Source organism: Rhinolophus hipposideros, assembly GCF_964194185.1.
Source record: "Rhinolophus hipposideros genome assembly, chromosome: 12".
NCBI classification, from domain to species: domain Eukaryota; kingdom Metazoa; phylum Chordata; class Mammalia; order Chiroptera; family Rhinolophidae; genus Rhinolophus; species Rhinolophus hipposideros.
Genome location: NC_138058.1, coordinates 15,604,239 through 15,627,993, shown reverse-complemented (window position 1 = coordinate 15,627,993; position 23,755 = coordinate 15,604,239). Strand labels below are relative to the sequence as shown.

The following is a 23,755-nucleotide window of genomic DNA, read 5'->3' as shown; positions in this document are numbered from 1 at the left end:
CCACAGTAGAGCACCACCCAATTAGCACACACAAAGGGTGGTCTCAGAAGCCTGCTGGGGCAAATCCCACTCAGTGGGGTAAGCCTCCTTCACAGCAGCTTATGAGCTATGGATGTGGCCAAATTCCACAGCCAGTCAGTCTGAGGGTCAATCCCACCCATTGAGTGCCAATAGCAATCAAGGCTCAACTATAACAGGAGGGCACACACAACCCACACAAGGGATACTCCTGGAGCACCCAGATCAAGTGACAAGGGAGACTCTGCCACTGTGCCCCACAGGACACCTACAACATAAGGCTACCCAGCCAAGATTGGGAGACATAGCAGATCTACCTAATACATAGAAACAAACACAAAGAAGCAGCCAAAATGAGGAAACAAAGAATGTATCCCAAATGAAAGAACAGGAGAAAACTTCAGAAAAAGAACTAAATGAAATGGAGGGAAGCAACCTACCAAATACAGAGTTCAAAACAATGGTTATAAGGATGTTTAAGAAACTTAGTGAGCGGTGGCCGGATGGCTCAGTTGGTTAGAGCACGAGCTCTGAACAACACTGTTGCCAGTTCAATTCCCACATAGGCCAGTGAACTGCTACCTCCACAACTAGATTGAAGACAACCAGCTGCTGCTGAGCTTCCGGAGGGGTGGCCAGATTGCTCAGTTGGTTAGATTGCACGCTCTCAACAACAAGGTTGCTTGTTCAATTCCTACATGGGATGGTGGGTTGTGCCCCCTGCAACTAAAGATTGAAAACGGCAACTGGACTTGGAGCTGAGCTGTGTCCTCCACAACTGGATTGAAAGACAATGACTTGGAGCTGTTGGGCCCTGGAGAAACACACTGTTCCCAAATATTCCCTAATAAAAGTTAAAAAAGAAAAAGAAGCTTAGTGAGAACTTCAACAAAGAGATTGCAAGCATAAAAAAGGACATAGAAACCATAAAAAAGAACCAGTCAGAAGTGAAGAATATAATAACTGAAATGAAGAATGCAGTAAAAAGAATCACCAGCAGACTAAATGAAACAGCAATTTGGAAGACAAGGTATCAAAAAACACCCAATTGGAATACCAAAAGAAAAGAGAATTTTTTAAAAATGAGGATAGTTTAAGAGACCTCTGGGACAACATCAAGCATAACAACATTCGCATCATAGGGGTACCAGAAGGGGAAGAGAGAAAACAAGAGATTGAGAACTTACTTGAAGAAATAATGACTGAAAATTTTCCTAACCCAGTAAAAGAAATAAAGATACAAGTCTGGGAGTGCAGAGAGTCCCAAACAAGATGAACCCACAAAGTCCCACACCAAGACATATTATAATTAGAATGGCAAAAGTTAAAGACAAAGAGAGAACCTTAAAAGCAGCAAGAGAAAGGCAACTAGTAACTTATAAAGGAGCTCCCATAAGATTGTCAAATGATTTCTCAACAGAAACTTTGAAGGCCAGAAGGGATTGGCACCAAATATTCAACGTGATGAAAAGCGAAGACCTACAACCCAGATTTCTCTACCCAGCAGAGCTATCATTTAGAACCGAAGGACAGATAAAGAGCTTCCCAGACAAGAAAAAGCTAAAGGAGTTCATCACCACCAAACCAGTATTACAAAGAATGTTAGAGGGACTTACAGAAAAAAAAAGTTAAAATTATGAATAATAAAATGGCAATAGCTACATATCTCTCAACAATTACTTTCAATGTAAATGGATTAAATGCTCCAACCAAGACATGGGAAGGTTGAATGAATAAGAAACCAAAACCCTTACATACGCTGCCTACAAGAGACTCACTTCAGATTGAAAGATACACACAGAGAGATGGAAAGTAAAGAGGTGGAAAAAAATATTTCATGAAAATGGAAATAAAAGAAAAAAAAGCTGGGGTAGCACTACTTACACAGGACAAAATGGACTTTAAAACAAAGGCTATAAGAAGAGACAATGAGGGACCCAGTAATCCCACTTCTAGGCATTTATCAGAAGAAACCCAAGCTACTTCAAGGGGACGTGTGCATCCATATAATTCATTGCAGCATTATTTACAATGGCCAAGATGTGGAGGTACCCTGGTTGTCCATCAATGGATGAATGGATAAAGAGGATGTGGTACATATATACAATGGAATATTGCTTGGCCAGGAAAGGAATTAGGTTCTTGCTATCTGTGGCAGCATGGATGGACCTGGAGGGTGTTGTGCTGAGTGGAGTGTCAGGCAGAGAAAGACAGATGCAATGTGATTTTGCTTATACCATGTTTCCCTGAAAATAAGACCTAGCCAGACCATCAGCTCTAATGCGTCTTTTGGAGCAAAAATTAATATAAGACCTGGTATTTTATATTATATTATGTTTTGTTATGTTATGTTACGTTACGTTACATTACATTATATTATATTATGACCCGGTATTATATTATATTAATTATATTATATTATACCTGGTATTGTATATTATATTATAACCAGTATTATATTATATTATACCTGGTATTGTATTGTATTATATTATATTAGACCCAGTATTTTGTATTATATTATATTACATTACATTATATTATATATTATATTATATTATATTATATTATATTATATTATATTATATTATATTATATTAAAGACCCGGTCTTATACTATATTAAAATAAGACCCATTCTTATGTTAATTTTTGCTCCAAAAGACGCATTAGAGCTGATGGTCTGGCTAGGTCTTGTTTTTAGGGAAACAGAATGTGGAATCGAAGAAGAAAATTAAGAAACAAAACAGAAACAAACTCAGATACAGAGACCATTTTGATGGTTGCCAGATGGGAGGGGGCTTGGGGCATGTGTAAAAGAAGGGAAAGGTTTAAGAAGTACAAATTGGTTGTTACAAAGTAATTATGGGGATGTAGGGTATAGCATAAGGGATGTAGTCAATAATATTGTAATAACTATGTATGGTATCAGATAGGTACTAGATTTGTTGGGGTGATAGATGGCAGAGTGAAAAAGGTGAAGGGATGAAAAAGTACAAATTGGTAATTACAAAATAGTCATGGGAATGTAAAGTAAACCACAGAGAATATAGCCAATAATATGGTAATAACTATGTATAGTGCCAGGCAAGTACTAGACTAGTCAGGGAGATCACTTAAATTATATACATGTCTAACCACTATGCTGTCACCTAAAATTAATATAAAATAATAATAAATGTTAACTGTAATTGATAAATTTTAAAAGGAGGGGGAAGAGGAAGGGGAATAAGAGGTCCAAATTTCCAGGTATAAAACAAATAAGTCACAGGGATGTAATGTACAGCGTGGGGAATATTATCAATAATATTGTAATAGCATAGTACAGTGTCAGATGGTTGCTGGACTTACCATGGTGATCACTTCTTTAGGTATATAAATGTTGAATAACTATGGTGTACTGAAACTAATATAATATTGTATGTTAGCTATATTTTAATGAAAATTTTAAAAAGAAAATAAACATAAAATAACTTACTGAAAAAAAAATCCCTGGACAGGGAGTATGTAAGTTTATGGTCTTCGCCTTTTATTGATGTCAGAAATGGTTTATGCTTTATACCCTACAGTCTCATGGGATCTCAGTACTGAAACAATAATAAACAAGTAATTCTGGGTCTACCATTTCTTACGTCTTCTTTGCTTATTTGTTCATCACTCTTTTTATCCTTTTTTCATTCATTCTTCTTTGGATTTTTAATTTCTGGAAGTTAGTTGTTAACCCATTTATGTTTTTATCAAAGGTTTACATACAAATTGTTTAAAGAATGAAATATTTCTGTAAGGTTTGTTATAAAAAATAGCATTTCCTGCCTTCTCTGTGCCCACCACCACCCATCCAAGACTCCTTTCATAGAGAAACTACTTTCATTTCATTTTTGTTTTGGTTATTTAGGTCTTCACATCTTTTCTCTAAATAATAGACTCATACTGCTACTTCTTGAGGTTTTTTATACATTAATTGTTGTCTAGACCCCGAACACACACCCTTTCCATCCCTCAGCCTCCCACAATAGTTATATCCTGATTGTAGTTAATCGTTCAATGTTTACATTGCCTGGAAATGTGAAGTACTGGCTGCAGGTATTTTAGGCTGAGAAGAGGAGCCGAGCTCGGGTCTTAGCATCCAGCATATGTATATTTACCTTATCTCCGTGCTCTCAGCATGGCCCTCAACCTGGCCCACAACTGTGCTGGCTTCCTTCCATCAAACTAATAATAATAATAATAATCCTCACTTTCCATTTCCTTGGGGTGAAACCTCTATTTTTCAGCCAGAGTGAGACGGAACAATTCCCTGGCTGGGTGGTGTGCAGAAGATGCCCTGGGAAGTCTATCACCAAATTCTCATCCTAGGCACTTCCGACTTCCAGTGGTGCTGGGTGCTCCTAATTCAAGCCTTTGATGGGGGATTATTCTATTTCATAAATTGGGGAAGTTCTTGGCTTTCCCTGTTGCCAAGTTTAGGAATCTATTTTCCTGAGTCTACTAACTCATTACCTCCCTTCTGTCTGCTTTCCAGTTCTCAAATTCTATCAGTGTTTCCTCTCTTCTATTTCTACCATCTTTGTGGGTTTGCACTGTTTTGTAAAATCTACTGTAATTTTATCGTGATTTCAGTAGGGAGTAAAGGTAGATGCATGAGATCTGACTGCCTTCTTTATCTGTATGCTGGTTTCTTTATCTGTTTGCCATGATTTGCCGTGGAGATATACTTTCTAAAGGGTAGAGATAGGACTGATTGCTCCTGGTCTGCATTTCCTGCCACTTCATGCCCATAGTTTATACTCCCTAAACTCCCAGAGTCCTCACTTAAAAATACGAGGTCTGACAATTACGTTCGCAAACTTGCCACCGTGTGCTATATCGGCAGCACTGAACAAACAGCTCGGTAAGGTTTCATAACCTTAGTATATCAGTATCTCACAGCTGTGTTCATGTCAATGTGTGGCATTCATTATTGTTGCTGCGTGTTTTGTGTGCCGTCGCAAGAATGTCTGAGCTTGAATTAGAGCAACAAACAAACATTCATTTTCTTGTTAAACTTGGCAAGAGTGGAAGTGAAATCAGGGACATGTTAGTCCAAGTGTATGGGGATAATGCCATGAAGAAAATGGCAGTGTACAAATGGATTAAACGTTTTTCTGAGGGGAGAGAATGTGTCATTGATGAAGAGAGGCCAGGGTGGCCAGTAATGAGCAGAACTAACAAAAACATTGCAACAATTTGTCGAATTGTGCATCAAAATTGTCAGCTGACTATGAGAAGCACAGCAGACCAAGTAAACATCGACAGAGCAACAGTTAGGAAAATCTTAACTGAAAATCTTGGCATGAGAAAGATGTGTGCAAACATGGTCCCGAAGGAGCTCACCGATGAACAAAAGCAAAGGAGAGTTAAAGTTTGGCAAGAGGCAAGATGATGTTTTGGGCCGTATTATCACCGGTGATGAAACATGGGTGTACCAATATGCCCCTGAAACAAAGAGTCAAAGTGCACAATGGACGTCAGCTAATTCTCCACGACCAAAAATGTTCCATTAGTCCAAATCAGGAATCAGAACAATGTTGCTAACCTTCTTTGATATCAGAGGGATTATTCATTATGAATTTGTACCAACTGGACAAACAGTTAGCCAAGTTTACTGTTTGGAAGTGCTGAAAAGGCAGCGTGAAAAAGTTAGATGAAAACGACCTGAATTTTTCACCAACAATTCATGGCTTTTGCATCATGACAATGCACCAACTCACACGTCACTGTCTGTGAGGGAGTTTTTAGACAGTGAACAAATAACTATATTGAAACACTCTCCCTACTCACGTTATCTGGCCCCCAATGACTTCTTTCTTTACCTGAAGATAAAAGAAATATTGAAAGAAAAACATTTTGATGACATTCAGGACATCAAGGGTAGTATGATGACAGCTCTGATGGCTATTCCAGAAAAAGAGTTCCCAAATTGCTTTGAAGGGTGGACTAGGGACCGGTGTCGGTGCATACCTTCCCAAGGGGAGTACTTCGAAGGTGAACATAGTGATATTCAGCAATGAGGTATGCAGCACTTTTTCTAGGATGAGTTTGCAAACTTAATTGGCAGACCTTGTATGTATCATATTTCTTAACCATTGCTGAAGCCTGAAGTCTCTAGGGCATAATATCTATAAGTAGTTACTAAACTCAGTTGAGGTGTATAGTCTTCTAATATTCTCTGGCAAAAAGAAGAAAATGATCCACTTTTCTTTGACAGAAAGAGATGGGGGAGATGGAGGGAGACAGAGACAGAAAAGGGAATCTTGGAAGGCTCATTGGATGAAAGGTTCCCACAGGTCCAAAATACATAATACCAAAAGAATAGCAAGGACATTGAAAACCTCTCCAACTTATTTAGGTTTATAACCCTTGGCAAACACCAGCTTCCTCATGATTTCCTTATGTCTATACATAGGAATGCTAGGAAAAGAAAGAGGAGAATATTAGTCTTCCTTGTTATTCCAGAGTGGGATGTGGTACCACTTCTTTCCAGCCTCTCTCTACCCCACCCCCATCCCTCTTTTGGGCAGAGTGTCCCAAAAGATTTGGGTGTGCCTTCTTCCTTTGTGTTCTTTCATATGTGAATCCTGGATCATTTTAGGACTGCTCATGAGGAAATCGGGGATCAACTGGAAGTTCTGTGTTAATGTTTCTATTTCAAATTAACTCAGATTTGATCTCAGAGAAGTTCTGCTCCAGTTTTTTCAGGGTTATTTGTATTGCCTGTTTCCATTTGCCCACTCCTAACTCTGGAAGGAGAGGAGGTCAGCTCAGTCAGTAGCTGGCCACTGAGTCCTGAGACGCGGTCATTCTACCTGGCAACCCTCTTATTATAATCACTAATTCATTGTATCCTTATTTCTTTCCTAGATGCAACTGGATCTGTTCCAAAAATCCCACCACTATTTTGAAACACATCCTTAAGAACTTGTTTTCATATGTTTATGCAGATCACGTCTGGTGCCATTAAAATCAGGCTGAAGGAAGCAGAGTCCACTGAAGTGATGATAAACATTGCTCGTGAGAAGTATCGTCCAATAGCCACTCAAGGCTCCGTGATGTACTTCGTTATTGCAAGCCTCTCCGAAATAGATCCTATGTATCAGTATTCATTAAAATATTTTAAACAGGTAAGTGTTGAGGTTCTTGTTAGTGAAATTTATCTCTTTGGTTTTCCTTTAAACCCTGTTGAGTTTCTTCTTGCCTCAGACAAGTCCTGAGTCTAGTTATTAGGTAAAATCCTCCAGGAGTTTGGGTTCAGACGTCCGGTTCAAGAGCAGCTCTACCTGCCATGTCTGCTAAAGACATGCGGTGCCCAGTAAATACTACTCAGAACACTCTGTAGAGAAAGTAAAGGAAGATTTTCTCTTGGCTTCCTCACCTAACTTGCTTGTTTTCCTTCAGGCCTGCCTTCCTTTTTCTCTTCAAGAGTCACAGCTCCAAACTATTTCTTTACATTTCTCTATAGTAATCCAGCTTCCTTTCCACCGTTGAAGAGTTTTCTGTGTTGTATCCCAAGTCTCTGACAGCACTGATGCTTAAGTGAATTGGCCTGTATCTTTATTTCTTCCAGAACTTTTTATACAATTTGCTGCCCCCCACTCCTGGCCTTTATTTAGAGGAACTGTACTAGTCTCCTTTTCTCTGTTCCTTTCCCACTTTAAGCACATTACTGTGAGACTTTCGTGTTTTATTTATGGTCTTTCTACTTCATCTCATTCATATTCATAATTAAATTTCATCTGATTTCTCGTGATTAGGATATTTTCACCCCTCATCCTCTTTGGGGCAGCATTCCATATCTCCCAAGCGATGCCAATTTACCTGAAAATTTCCAGAGGAGAAAGGAAGTTTGCATTACTCATTACACAGCAAAACGTACTCAAGGGTCCCCATCCCTAGGGGGCCTCTCTGTTTACCTTCAGACTTTCTCTCAGCGACCAGTGACCTCTTCCTCTCAGACCACTCACACACAGCTTCAGTGGCTCAGTTTTCCCATCTACCAGCTCCTACTCCCCTCTTGTCTATATTGCTCCCTTTTCAGTTTAGCTTACATTCGCTTCTTTAATCAACTGTGCTCATGCCCATAACACAACTCCACAAAAGCCTCTCCATATGTGCCACTCACAGTAGAGAACAGTGGAGAATTATAGATATATCACATTTCCCTGCAACACATCTTTGCTCCCGGTTACATGCTGACACTTTTAGTCAGTGCCGGCTCTCACACTGGAAGCCAGGTCAGCCTGGGCCTAGTGTTATCAAAACACTGTTCCACACACCTGGGTCCTAAATGGATTTTCACAGATATTGCCCATCAAACACAGTTCACACTCCCAAGCTATCCAACCTGTCTCTATCCTATCTCTCGAGCCACACTTCTCACTGCTCCTCTGCAGCAGCCAAATGAATCCCTCACATTCCCTAGACTTACCGGGTGCCATGAGGCACTCCTTCTGTATAGAATGCTCTCCCTCCCAGCTTAAGGACCCCTTCTCCAGTGAAGCCTTTAGCTGGGGCTGCAGTCATTTGGAGACTGGAATGGGTTGGACATTCCAATTGGCTCTCACGTGGCTGGGCTGCCGACAGTGGCCTCTCCATGTGGCCTGGGCTTCTCACAACATGGCAACTGGGTTTTAAGAGGGCACCTCCCCAAAGTAAATGTTCTAGAAACCAAGGTGAGAGCTGTAAGGCTTCTTCTGACCTAGTCTTCAATGTTATGCTTCATCACTTCTCTGCATCACTTCTCTTCATCACTTCACTGCAGTCTCTTAATCAATTGAGTCAAGGCTAGCCCACATTCAGGGGGAGGGGATTGAGGCTCCACTCCTCAATTGGAGGAGTAGCACGCACTTTGCATCAGTCTTGTAGCCAACACATTTGCGATGCTTCATATGGCACTTATGCCACATTGCCTTGGGTGGTGGGTGTCTCTCTCCTGCTAGTCAGACCTCCCAGAAGGCGGAATCGAAGCCTCACCCATCCCTGTGTCCCCACCCCATGGTGCTTAGGATCATATGATACTTCACTAGTGTTTCACAAGTGAAGAGTCTGTTTACATCCCTCCATTAAAAAGCTGCTGAAATATTCAAATAATTTTTATGACCCTAAACCAACTTTGGCATTTCCTCTAGACGTCTTGTTTAGCACCCTTGGTATTGGTAGGGGTCCAGCATCCATGGAAGCTGCAGGAGAGAATGGAAATGAAGAATTGTGAGAAATGAGAGTTATGAAGTGGAGATGTGCCTGGGCTCTCTTCCCACAAGACATGTGTTTGCTTTAGTAGCCTTTAGAAGCCATTTGTACTGCGGTCAAATCTCAGTTTCTAAAGGCAGTGGATTGCCCTTCTCACATCTCTGCTCCCTTCCTTTAGTTGGTGGGCATCAAACCAAGCAAGGTAAGGATTAGCAAATCCTTTCATTCCACCTAAGTGACATTGATAGTACTTTTCTCATCCTGAGTGCTTTGCAACTTATGCTTTTCTAGGTTTTAAAATCTCCTTTAAGAAATAAAAATAAAGATGCTCTGAAAATATCCTAGGCTAACAGAAAAAGGGATACAGAGGACAAATCATCAAAGCACTGGAGTTTAGCTGTTTGGAAGGGAAACTAGAAACACAAAACATATTTGTAGGTAACAGCCCTGGCCAGCCTCTACCAAACCTATCCAAATTCCATTTCACACTGAAATTACTTAGGGTGTGTCGAGATTTACCATGTTTTACTTCAGCACCAAATACATCACATCTTCCTTGGCTGGACCTTAACCCCTCTGCTTCTTGTCAGGTCGTTAAAGAAAGCTCAATCCTCTTTCTTCTGAGTGTATTAAAGAAACAACTCTGTTACAGTTTGTCGACCAAACTTTGGGGAGAATTACCAAGGGCTTTCCCAATTCTCTGAAATAAGTATATGCTTCTTCCAAAACCTGTCTTTGAATGTTGGAGAATGAAGACCTATCTTTCAGTGAGAAAACTGACAGGCTCATTTCCCTTTGTGCTCCATCCTGTTAGCAGGAGCGGTGGGTACATGGGAGGCCTGCAAACAGCAGTGCAGTGTTTTTAGGGAGGAGTGGAGTACACTTCTTGGCCCTGATCTGCCTTGGTCCTCTTCTGGCTTCCAGCTTCCAGTCTGTTTTGATCAGTCTGGTCTCCCCCTGAGCAGTGTATCTTGAGCCCTCTCAAGGTGGCCTAGGGATTGGGCAGGCCCTGCCTCACCTCATACCTTTATACTGCGAAACTAAAGCCACATGCCCCTCTCGTCCCTTCTGAGACTCTCCCAGTCTCTGCAGCAAGATGCCCTTGCCCCACGACTTCCAGGGAGGCCCATGAGTGAAGGCTCTGCTCAGTTTCCTCATACAGCTTGGGGCCCTTGGGCACTTTTAGATCTTCCCCCCATACTACTTGTAGGTTGCAGGAAGTGGGTAGGGCTGCCTCTGGCCCTCTCGTGCCTAAGCCCTTGATGCTACCATCTCTGCTGCCTACCCGGTGTCCTTGTAATGTGGGGCACCTCCCGGGCAAGGGGCATGCTCTCAAAATTTCCCGGTAGGAAGCAGGATAGAAGTCTCCTTTCAAACTGGTTCCTCTGAAATTTCACAGAAAATTCTAGCACATTCTTCCCACACCCTAAGAATTATCTTGGGAAAGTGCCAACAAAGAATGCATGACCTTATCTTGCCCTTATTTCTATCGCCCCCCAAAGTGACTATCAAATCTGAGTAGAGGACATGAAAACACTGGTTCTGCCAGCTCACCTTCATTTTCCAACATTTTCTGCCTCACATCAAGATAATGCCTTTTGGATTATGCTGTCAAGAGTTTGGCATTGCTCCAAGTCTGAAAAATGGGGAAAGAAAAGGGAGTGCAGAAAATAAATATCACATATCAATTTGGGATGAATTCTGGACTTTTTCATAGTACAGTAATCATTTCCCGTGTTGCTCTTTGCTCACCGAAGATGAGGGGAAGGGTGAGGAGCGGGGATTTTTTTCTCCACAGAAATTGAATTAAGTCAGAGACATTGATCAAGTTCTCTTTCCCACAGTTGTTCAATACAACCATTGAAACGTCTGTGACAACAGATGATCTACAGCAGCGTATGGAAATACTACTGGAACAAACCCTCCTAAGTGCTTATGTCAATGTTTCAAGAGGGCTTTTTGAACAACATAAACTTATCTACAGCTTTATGCTCTGTGTTGAGATCATGCGTCAGCAAGGAAATTTAACTGATGCTGAATGGAATTTCTTTCTCCGAGGTTCTGCGGGATTAGAAAAGGTACCTGTTTCAAGTTTCGATTGTAAATGTTATTCTACATGGAGCCCATAAGCACCTACCAATACTCCATGGTGGCTGAAGGTTATACACTTGGCGGTGTGGCCCAGTGTGGGGGTTGCTGGGGGTCAGGAAGACCAGGCAATAGTTTAGCTCTGTCTCCAGACGCTGTGTGATTGTGGTGACACTTAACCTCTTTCTGCAGCAGTGGCCCCACCTGTACAAAAGTGATGTTGGGTGCAACCAGTGAGCTAGAAGATGTGAACATGTTTTGAAAAGTTGACCATCTTACAAATATGAAGAGTTAAAATCCAATGAAAGTTATAATTCACAGATTTGGCAATACTGTTTGTGAAATCATGACCCTCTCTTACCTGGACACATCTTTCATTATAAAGCATGGGAAGTAATTAACTTGATTGTTGCCTTCTGTAATACTGTAATGCAAGTTCTGCTACAGTTTCCTTCTTCAGGTTCATCCATTTGTCTAACTTGCTCCAGCCCCTTCAACTGGACCATCTCATCCATATACCACAAACCTGGCAGCCCACTGAAGTGAGCCACAGTGACCCCAAAGCTTGCCTGCAATTCCATCTCTGCCCCACTCCAAACTTTTGTCCTGCCGATGTTGAGCCCCGCCTTCGGCCCCTGCAAACATGACACCTGCACCTGTTTGCCAGTATTTGAGACTCAGTGCGTCACTGGGAGGTTGGAATTTATGCTTTTATTTCACTCTCAGTGCCCTCCCAGGACAAGCCCAGACAAGGCCTTTCCCCGAGATGATCCTTCCTCTCCAAGCCCCAACCATCTTGCACGCATACACATTCTCTTAATCCTTGCTTAATGCTATCCTAACTTCATAATCACAGTTAATACGTACAGAGGGCTTGCTATGTAAGTATATCAACTCATTTATTCCTCTCAGTATTCCTCTTATGTGAGTTCCTGATTTTCATCTCTAGTCTGCACATAAGATAATTAGGCACAAAGAAATTAAATAACTTGTCATGATCATATACCTATACTTAACGGGGTTTGGAATGAGGATTTGAACCCTCCCAGTCTGGAGAGGATGCCCTCTCACCCACTTCACTCTTCTGCTGACTATTAGTTGGTCGCTCAGCCAGGCCCTTCCCAGAGCATTATCGCCCTTCTTTCCTCACAGCACTCTTGTGAACAGGCTTGTTTATAGTTTTCCCAAGAAGAGGCTTAAAGAGCTTAAAGAACTTTCCAGAATCATATAACTAATGCATGACAGAGTCTGATTCATACCTGTGCCTAAGCTTCCAAAGCCCATGTCCATCCCAGTACCACCTGCTACTTCTTATGAGCAACATATTTTTAAAAGAATTTAAAATGCTTTAAATACCATTAAACCAAAAACTTAAAATTATCCAGAAATCATCTTCAGAAATTTCTCAAAAGTTTAAAAAAAAAGTTTTTTTAGATGTGAACCAAAGCCCTACAACTGAAAACAAAAAGAAGACTGGTAGGAGGGACAGAGATAAGACTAGTCCCACACCTGCATGTGACCAATAAAAATTGGGAGGGATATCTCAGCTGCAGAGGTCCTCCCTGAGGAGAGGGGTCCGAGCCCCAACCAGGCTCCCCAGCCCAGGGTCGCAGTGCTATGGAGAAAAGTCCCCATAACTTCTATCTGTGAAAAGCAGCAGAGATTGTGGCTGAGTGAGAAAAGGGTGGCTGCAGTCCCAGGCACTCCTTTTAAAAGGCTCTCGCACAGACTTACTTGCTGATGGACTCACTCACTCTGAGCTCCAGCTCTGGGGCAGCAGCTCAAAAGGTGCCAAGGACATATGGGTAGGAATTAAGTTGTCTGGCTTCTGGGTGAGGGCTAGAGGGGCAGCTTTCTCCAGACAGAGGAGCCATTGTTTCTTTGTTGAGTACTACCCTCTTCTGGCATGCAGACATAGGAGGTTGCCATATCTGAGTCTCCATCAAGCTGGCTAACACCGCTTGGTCACCCTGCTCTGGTAATTCCCTGAGATCCCACCCCACACAACATTCAGGCACACCCAAACCACTTCTACTAGCTTTTCCATACAAACAGCCTGTCTTGGCTCACACTGCACAGTTTCTTAAAACCTCTAAAAGGGTCATAAAACCCAAACAAGCAGAATCTGGCTTCGGCATATCCCATACCTCTTGCTAAGCAGCCAAAGCCTGGAACTAGCCACAGCTGGCCTTGGTTTGCAGCTTGGCCTCTTGAGGCACCTCCAAACTCAGCGTGAGTGGCATTCATCTGTGGATTGCTTTGTGGCTCATGCCAGGTGACTTTGGACAGGGCACAGACTGCAGCTCAACTTGGCTTGCAGCAGGGCTTCCTCCCAGAGGTCCCAGGCTGGCATACCCAGTGATCAGCTTCCCACCAAGCCAGAGTATCACGCAGCTGCCTTCAAGTATGACAAACCCAAAGGGAAGACTGGGCAGGCACTAAAGCCCTGCTAAAGTGAATCCTATTCTTTAGGGTCAGCCCCCGCGCAACAGCTCCTCCACTGTAGTCATGGCCAGGCCTCACAAATAGTCAGCTTGAGGCTCAACTGTGAAAATAGCAACCAAGGCTCAACTATAACAGGAAGGCACACACAACCCACACCAGGGACATACCTGGAGCATCAGGCTCAGTTGACCAGGGAGACTGCACCACTGGGCCCCACAGGACATTAGGCCACTATACTAGGACTGGGAGACATAGCAGCCAGACCTAATACATAGAAAAAACAACAGGGAAGCAGGCAAATAGGGAGAGAAAGAGACATGTCCCAAATAAAGTTGCTTAGCAAAGCTCCAGAAAAAGAACTAAACAAAATAGAGACAAGTCATCTACCAGACACAGAGTTCAAAACACTGGTTATAAGGTTGCTCAATGACCTCAGGGAGAATGTCAGTAAAGAGGTAGGAAACATAAAAATGGAGATAGAAAACATAAGAAAGAATCCAAAATGAAGACTATCTTAGAGGGAATCAACAGTAGATTAGATGAAGTGGAGGACTGAATCAGTGATTTGGAAGATAAGGTAGCAGAAAACACCCAAACAGAACAGCAAAAAAAAAAAGAATCTAAAGAAATGAGAATAGCTTAACTTGCCTCTGGGACAACATCAAACATACCAACATTCACATCATAGAAGGAGAAGAAAGACAGCAAGGAATTGAAAACGTATTTGAAGAAATAATGACTGAAAACTTCCTGAACCTGACGAAGAAAATAGACATACAAGTCCAGAAAGCACAGAGTCCCGAACAAGATGGACCCAAAGAAGCCCACACCAAGTACATCAGAATTAAAATATCAGAGGTTAAAGACAAAGAGAGACTCTTAAAAGCAGCAAAAGAAAAACAATTAGTTACCTATCAGGGAGCTCCCATAACACTGTCAACTGTTTTCTCAACAGAAACTTTGCAGGCCAGAGGGGATTGTCACAAAATATTCAAAGTGATGAAAATCAAGGACCTACAACCAAAATTACTCCATCCAGCAAAGCTATCATTTAGAACTGAAGGACGGATAAAGAGCTTCCCAGACAAGAAAAAGCTAAAGGAGTTCATCATCACCAAACCAGTATTACAAGGAATCTTAGAGGGACTTCTTTAAGATGAAAAAAATAATAATAATATGAATCATAAAATAGCAATAACATCTTATCTATCAACAATTACTTTAAATGTAAATGGATTAAATGTTCCAATCAAAAGATAGGGTGGCTGAATGGATTAAAAAAACAAAACCCTTATGTATGCTGCCTACAAGAGATTCACTTCAGATTGAAAGACATACAGAGACTGAAAATAAAGGGATGGGAAAAAGATATTACATGAAAATGGAAACAAACAAAAATGCTGTTTTACCAATAATGATACTAGACAAAATAGACTTAAAACAAGAGACAAAGAAGGACCCAGTAGTCCAACTTCGGGGTATTCATCCGAAGAAATTCAAAACAGTAATTTGAAAAGATATCTGCATCCCTATGTTCACTGCAGCATTGTTTACAATGGCCAGGATGTGGAGGTACCTTGGGTGTCCATCAATGAATGAATGGATAAAGAGAAGGTGGTACATATACTCATATACAATGAACTAGTACTCAGCCAGGGAAGGGAACGGGTTCTTGCCATCTACAGTGGCATGGATAGACCTGGGGGGTATTGTGCTGAGTATGTCAGAAAAAGAAAGAAAGATGCAATGTGATTTTTCTTATATGTGGAATATAAAGAACAAAACAAACAAACAAAACAGAAACAAACTCATACGTACAAAGAAAATTTTGAAGGTAGCCAGATGGGAGGGGGGTTGAGGATGGATGAAAAAGTGAATGGAATAAGAAGTACAAATTGCTAGTTACAAAATAGTCATGGGAATGTAAAGTAAAGCATAGGGAATATAGTCAATAAATGGTTAATAACTATGCATAGTGCCAGGTGGATACTAGACTCGTCAGGAGGATCACTTCTTAAATTATATAAATGTCTAACCACTATGCTGTACACCTGAAATAAACATAAAATAATATTGAATGTTAACTGTAATTGAAAAATTAAAAAGGAGAGGGTAAAGTGAAGGGGAATAAGAGGTTCAAAGTTTTAGGTATAAAACAAATAAGTCATGGGGATGTAATGTACAGCACAGGTAATATAGTCAATAGCACTGATAATGTGATACAGTGTCAGGTGGTTGCTATACTTTTCATGATTATCTCTTCTTGAGGTATATAAATGTTGAAGAACTATGGTGTACATCTGAAACTAACATAATATTGTAAGTTGCTATCTTTTAATAAAAACTTTTAAAAATACAATAAAAAGGAGTTTTTTATTAACATTTTTTTCTTCCACCACATGGAAATTTTAATGATTCTTGACTGATTTTTTTTTCTAAGAAATGTGTTTGGGGGATGTCCTTTATCTGGTTTATTTAGTTAGTTACTAGTATTTTAATACTAGTATTTTCCATTTTTATCATACATGCTACATATCAATAGAACAATAAATCAATAGAATAAAAAAGAAAAACCACTTGGTCATCTTAGTAGACATAGAAAAAGCATTTGATAAAACTTCAACACCCTTTCATCATAAAAACACTCAAAAAACTAGAAATAGAAGAAAACTTCCTCAACTGGATAAAGGATATGTACAGAAACCCACAGCTAATATCATGCTTAATGGTGAAAGTCTGAATGGTTTCCCCATAAGCTCAGAAAAAAGACAAAGATGTCTGCTCTCACCACTTCTTTTCAGCATTGTACTGGAGCTACTTCCCACATCAATTAGTCAAGAAAAGAAAATGAAACAAAAGTCATCCAGATTGGAAAAGAAGTAAAACTATTTGTTTGCAAATGACATGATATTGTATATAGAAAACACTAAGGATCAACTAATAAAACAATTAAAATTAATAAACAAGTTCAGCAAGATTGCAGGTACATATCAATATATAAAATTAATTTGTATTTCTTCTATACACTTGCAATGAACAGGATGAAACTGAAATTAAGGAAACAATTCCACCTACAACGGGCATCAGAAAGAACAAAACACTTGCAAGTAAATTTAACAAAAGTTCAACCTTATACTCTTTTTTTTTTTTTTTTTTTTAATTAATTTTATTGGGGTGACAATTGTTAGTAAATTTACATAGATTTCAGGTGTACAATTCTGTATTACATTGTCTATAAATCCCATTGTGTGTTCACCACCCAGAGTCAGTTCTCCTTCCATCACCATATATTTGATTCCCCTTACCCTCATCACCCACCCCCCACCCCCTTACCCTCTGGTAACCACTAAATTATTGTCTGTGTCTATGAGTTTTTGTTTCTCATTCGTTTGTCTTGTTCTTTTTGGTTTATATACCACATATCAGTGAAATCATAGGGTTCTCTGCTTTTTCTGTCTGACTTGTTTCACTTAGCATTATTCTCTCGAGATCCATCCATGTTGTCACAAATGTTCCTATATCATCTTTCCTTAACGCCGAATAGTATTCCATTGTGTATATGTACCACAACTTCTTTATCCATTCATCTATCGAAGGACATTTTGGTTGTTTCCATGTCTTGGCCACCGTAAACAAAGCTGCAATGAACATTGGCGTACACGTGTCTCTATAGAGAAATGCTTTTATATTTTTGGGATAGATACCCAGGAGAGCGATTGCTGGGTCATATGGTAATTCTATTCGTAATTTCTTGAGGAACCTCCACACTGCCTTCCATAGCGGCTGCACCAGTCTGCATTCCCACCAACAGTGTATGAGAGTTCCTTTTTCTCCACAGCCTCTCCAACACTTGTTACTATTTGTTTTGTTGATGAAAGCCATTCTGACTGGGGTGAGGTGATATCTCATTGTGGTTTTCATTTGCATTTCTCTAATGATTAGCGATGTTGAGCATTTTTTCATATGTCTATTTGCCATTTGTATATCCTCTTTGGAGAAATGTCTCTTCAGGTCCTCTGTCCATTTTTCAATTGGGTTGTTTGTTTTTTTGTTGTTGAGTTTCATGAGTTCCTTGTATATTTTGGATATTAGCCCCTTATCAGAGGAACTGTTTGCGAAAATCTTCTCCCATTCAGTTGGTTGCCTCATTATTTTGTCAATAGTTTCTTTTGCTGTGCAGAAGCTTTTCAGTTTCATATAATCCCATTTGTTTATTTTAGTTTTTACTTCCATTGCCTTTGGAGTCAAATTCATAAAATGCTCTTTGAACCCAAGGTCCATAAGTTTAGTACCTATGTTTTCTTCAATGCAGTTTATTGTGTCAGGTCTTATGCTTAAGTCTTTGATCCATTTTGAATTAATTTTGGTACATGGTGACAGATAGCAGTCCAGTTTCATTCTTTTGCACGTGGCTATCCAATTCTGCCAGCACCATTTATTGAAGAGGCTGTCTTTTCTCCATTGTATGTTTTTAGCTTCTTTGTCAAAAATTATCTGTCCATATTTATGTGGTTTTACTTCTGGGTTCTCAATTCTATTCCATTGGTCTATGAGTCTGTTTTTCCGCCAATACCAAGCTGTTTTGATTATTGTAGCCCTGTAGTACAAGGAAAAATCAGGGAGTGTGATACCTCCAGTATTGTTCTTTTTTTTTAATATTACTTTGGCTATTCGGGGTCTTTTGTGGTTCCAAACAAATCTGATGATTTTTTGTTCTATTTCTTTGAAAAATGCCATTGGGATTTTAATGGGGATTGCATTAAATCTGTATATGGCTTTGGGTAATATGGCCATTTTAACGATGTTGATTCTTCCAATCCATGAGCACGGAATGTCTTTCCATTTCTTTGTGTCTTCTTCAATTTCTTTCAAAAATGTCTTATAGTTTTCAGCATATAAATCCTTCACATCCTTGGTTAAGTTTATTCCTAGGTATTTTATTCTTTTTGCTGCAATTGCAAAAGGAATTGTTTTTTCTATCTCTTTTTCTGAGATTTCATTGTTGGTATATAGGAAAGCAATGGACTTTTGTACGTTGATTTTGTAGCCAGCAACTTTACTATATTCATTGATTGTTTCTAATAGCTTTTTGGTGGAGTCTTTAGGGTTTTCTATGTATAGCATCATGTCATCTGCAAACAGTGACAATTTAACTTCTTCATTCCCAATTTGGATGCCTTTTATTTCTTTCTCTTGCCTGATAGCTCTGGCGAGGACTTCCAACACTATGTTGAAAAGTAGAGGTGATAGGGGACAACCTTGTCGTGTTCCTGAACGTAGAGCAAAGGGCTTCAGCTTTTCACCATTAATTATGAGGTTAGCTGAGGGCTTGTCGTATATGGCCTTTATTATGTTGAGGTATTTTCCTTCTATAGCAATTTTAGTAAGTGTTTTAATCATAAATGGATGTTGTATCTTATCAAATGCTTTTTCTGCATCAATTGATAGAATCATATGGTTTTTGTCCTTTATTTTGTTTATGTGATGTATCACATTGATGGATTTGCGAATGTTGAACCATCCTTGTGCCCCGGGGATGAACCCCACTTGGTCGTGATGAATAATCTTTTTAATGCATTGTTGTATTCGATTTGCTAGAATTTTGTTTAGGATTTTAGCATCTGTATTCATCAGAGATATAGGTCTGTAGTTTTCTTTTTTTGTGTTGTCCTTACCAGGTTTTGGTATCAGGGTAATGTTGGCCTCATAAAATGAGTTAGGGAGTACTGACTCTTCTTCAATTTTTTGGAAGAGTTTGAGCAGGATTGGTATTAGATCCTCTTTGAAGGTTTGGTAGAATTCACTGGTGAAGCCATCTGGTCCAGGAGTTTTGCTTTTGGGAAGGTTTTTGATGACTGATTCAATTTCGTTACTGGTGATCGGCCTGTTTAGATTTTCCACTTCTTCTTGGTTCAGCCTTGGAAGGCTATATGTTTCTAAGAACTTGTCCATTTCTTCTAAGTTATTAAATTTGGTGGCATATAGTCCTTCATAGTATTCTTGGATAATCCTTTGTATTTCTGTGGTGTCCGTGATAACTTCCCCTTTTTCATTTCTGATTTTGTTAATTAGTGTCTTCTCTCTTTTTATCTTAGTGAGTCTAGCCAAGGGTTTGTCGATTTTGTTAATCTTTTCAAAGAACCAGCTTTTTGTCACATTAATTTTTTCTATTGTCTTTTTGTTCTCTATTTCATTTAGTTCTGCTCTGATTTTTGTTATTTCCTTTCTTCTGCTGACCTTGGGTTTCGCTTGTTCTTCTTTTTCTAGTTTTTTAAGGTGTAACATGAGGTTATTTATTTGGGATTTTTCTTGTTTCTTGAGATAGGCCTGTAATGATATAAATTTCCCTCTTAAAACTGCTTTCGCGGCATCCCAAAAATTTTGGTAGGATGTATTTTCATTGTCATTTGTTTCTATGTATCTTTTGAGCTCTCCTCTAATTTCTTCTTTGACCCAGTCGTTCTTTAAAAGTATGTTGTTTAATCTCCATGTATTTGTGTTTTTTCCTGCTTTCTTTTTGCAGTTGATATCCAATTTCAAAGCTTTGTGATCAGAGAATATGCTTGGTATGATTTCAATCTTCTTAAATTTGCTGAGGCTGATTTTGTGTCCCAATATATGGTCTATCCTTGAGAATGTTCCATGTACACTAGAAAAGAATGTATAGTCTGATGTTTTAGGATGAAGTGCTCTATATATGTCAATTATGTCCAATTCATCTAATGTGTCATTTAGGGCTGCAATTTCGTTATTTATCTTCTGTTTGGATGATCTATCCATAGCTGTCAATGATGTATTTAAGTCCCCTAGTATAATTGTGTTTTGGTCAATTTCTCCCTTTAGTTCTGTTAGTAGTTGCTTGGTATATTTCGGTGCTCCCTGATTGGGGGCATAAATATTGATGACTGTTATGTCTTCTTGTTGTATAGTCCCCTTTACCATTATGAAATGTCCATCTTTGTCTCTTGTTATCTTTTTCACCCTGAAGTCTGTTTCATCGGAAATCATTATGGCTACACCTGATTTTTTCTGGGTACCATTTGCTTGGAGTGTCAATTTCCACCCTTTCACTTTGAGTCTATGCTTGTCCTTGTAGCTGAGATGTGTCTCTTGTAGGCAGCATATGGTTGGGTTTAGTTTTTTGATCCAATCTGCTACTCTGTGTCTCTTTATTGGTGAGTTCAGTCCATTTACATTCAGGGTGATTATTGATATGTGAGGATTTCCTGTCATTCTGTCTTTAGTTTTCTGGTAAGGCTGTGTCTCCATTGTTTCTTTGCCTTTTTGTTGTTGTCTGTTATTTCTGTGTGGTAGTATTCTATGATGTTTCCCTCTGTTTCTTCTTTTATTACAGTATATATTTCAGATTTGGATGTTTTTTGAGTGGTTACCCTTGAGTTTATGTAAAAGAAAGTTTGATATTTAGAGTATTCCAGTTTCTTCAGTACGCTTACTTTCTCTATTCCCATATTCCAGTTCAGGCCTTTACGCTCCCCCTTTTTATGTTTTGGTTGCCACAAGTTGTCCCTGTTGATGGTGGTCTAATAGCCTCCTTTAGTATTTCTTGTAGTGCAGGTCGTGTATTAGAAAATTCCCTCAGCTTCTGGATGTCTGGAAAGGTCTTTATTCCTCCTTCATATCTAAAGGAGATCTTTGCTGGATATATTATTCTTGGCTCATGATTTCTCTCTTTCAATAGTTTGAATATTTGGTTCCATTCCCTCCTAGCTTGTAGAGTTTCTGCTGAAAAATCTGATGATAATCTAATGGGCTTTCCTTTGTAAGTTACCGTCTTCTTTTCCCTGGCTGCCTTGAGGATTCTTTCTTTATCATTGATTTTAGACAGCTTCAATACAATGTGCCTTGGAGAAGGCCTGTTGGGATTGAGGTAATTAGGTGTTCTATTTGCTTCTTGGATTCGAGGATCCAGTTCTGTCCACAAGTTTGGGAAGTTCTCATCGACAATTTGTTTGAATATATTCTCTGTTCCCTTCCCTCTTTCTTCTCCTTCTGGTATACCCATTATTCTTATATTGCTCTTTCTGATGGAGTCAGAAAGTTCTTGTAGAGTTCTTTCATTTCTTTTAAGTCTCAAGTCTCTTTCTTCTTCCCTCTGTGTAAATTCCAGGTTCCTATCTTCGATGTCACTGATTCTTTCCTCCATCTGGTCAACTCTACTACCTAAGCTGGATATTTTATTGTTAATTTCTTCTATTGAGTTCTTAATCTCCAGAAATTCTATTTGGTTCTTTTTCAAGATTTCAATCTCTTTTGTAAAATGCTCATGGTGTTCTTTGATTGTGTTTCTGAGTTCATTAAACTGCCTTTCTGTGTTTTCTTGCATCTCGTTCAGTTTTTTCAGAATTGCGATCTTGAATTCTCTGTCATTTAAATCACAAAGGTCCATATCTCTAAGTTCCTTTTCTGGAGACTTTTCACTTTCTTTCTGAGCTATCTTGTTGCCTTGGTTATTCATGGCAATCACTGATTTACTATTTCTCTTCCTAGACATCTACAGGAGTGTCTTCTGCAACAGGTTGATAGGTATGTGAAGAGCTTTTGGAGTTCCAAAGCTCTTTCTGCACCAGATTCAGAGCCCGTTTGTTTCAGCAGTTCTGTTTACTCCTGCAGGGATCCGCCCAGATAGGTGGGGCCAGGGGCGGGGTGAGTTGTGAGAGGTAACCCAGAGCAATGGCGGCGACCACCACCACAGCCAGTCCTACTTCCACAGCTCCCTCCCCTTTGCCGGAACTAGTTGAGCTGCGAATCTGTGTCTGCGGTCCACAGTTCTCAGAGCAGCAAATATTCTGTCCTTTGATCCGACACTGCTACTTTATCGCTTCTAGCACCGGGCAGGTGGGGGCGGAGCGAGCTCTGGGAGGGTAGGGAGGGGGCGGCTAGTCTCCGTGCCTAAGGCTTCTGTTCTCAGCTCGGCAGTGAGGGCTTAAACCACCGATTTCAGCCCTCTTCCCTCAGTCTTTGCTCCGAGGTCTGCCGTGAGCGAGCGTTGGGTTCAGCGGTTTTGTATGCTGCCCCCTCAGCCCTGTGGGCCGTAAGCGGAGCCCTAGCAGTCCGAGTCCTTCCCTCTCCCGCAGTTGCGGAAGATCCGGGCGCAGCGGGCTCCGAGCACTGAGCTAGGTCTGTGTCCTGCGCCCGCGCGGCTCCGTCTCCGCACTTCTCCTCTCCCTCCTCCCCCGCTCGCGCGATTCACCCACCTGGAGGTGAATTCAGTAGTCGGCCTCTTCGTCTTGCCTGTCTGCTGTGCAAGGAGTCCTTTGTGGAGTTATTGTTGTCCGATTCGTTGTAAATTCCAGGGGAGCGTTACAGAGCCTCACCTCACGCCGCCATTTTTTTCAGCCTCCAACCTTATACTCTTTGAAAACTACAAAACATGTTGAAAGACATTAGAGGACCTAAATAAATAAGTAAACATCCCACATTCATGAATTGGATACTTAATAGTGTTAGCATGGCAATACTCCCCAAATTGATCTACAGATTCAGTATAATCGCTATGAAAACGCCAGCTGACTTCTTTGTAGAAATTGACAAGCTTATTCTAAAATTCACATGGAATTGCAAAGGATCCAGATCCCAAAGCTCACTACAAAGTAGCAGTGGTCAAGACAGTACGATACTAGCATAAAAGTAGGTATATAGATGAATGGAATCAAATTTGGGAGTCCAGAAATAAAACCATGTCTCTACGGTCAACGGATTTTTGACAAGGGTGCCAAGGCAATTCGTTGGGAAAGGAAGTCTTTTCAACAAATAGTGCTGGAACAACTGGATAGCCACATGCAAAAGAGTGAAATGGGACCCTTACATCACACCATATATAACTTAAAACGGACCAAAGATCTAAATATAAGAGCTAATACTCTTAATAGAAAACATAGGAGTAAATTTTCATGACCACGGATTTCACAATGGATCCTTAGATATAATATCAAAAGTATGATCAACAAAAAATAAACAAA

At 40.1% G+C, this 23,755-nt stretch overlaps 1 protein-coding gene across 1 annotated transcript in view; it reads left to right on the top strand.

The window, feature by feature from the left end:
• Positions 1-23,755, top strand: part of DNAH6 (dynein axonemal heavy chain 6) — a 248,391-nt gene that overhangs the window by 168,250 nt on the left and 56,386 nt on the right. Inside the window, exons 60-61 of the mRNA XM_081069736.1 lie at positions 6,998-7,177; positions 11,087-11,320. Of these exons, the coding sequence (XP_080925862.1) occupies positions 6,998-7,177; positions 11,087-11,320 (414 nt within the window). The remainder of the gene's footprint in view (positions 1-6,997; positions 7,178-11,086; positions 11,321-23,755) is intronic.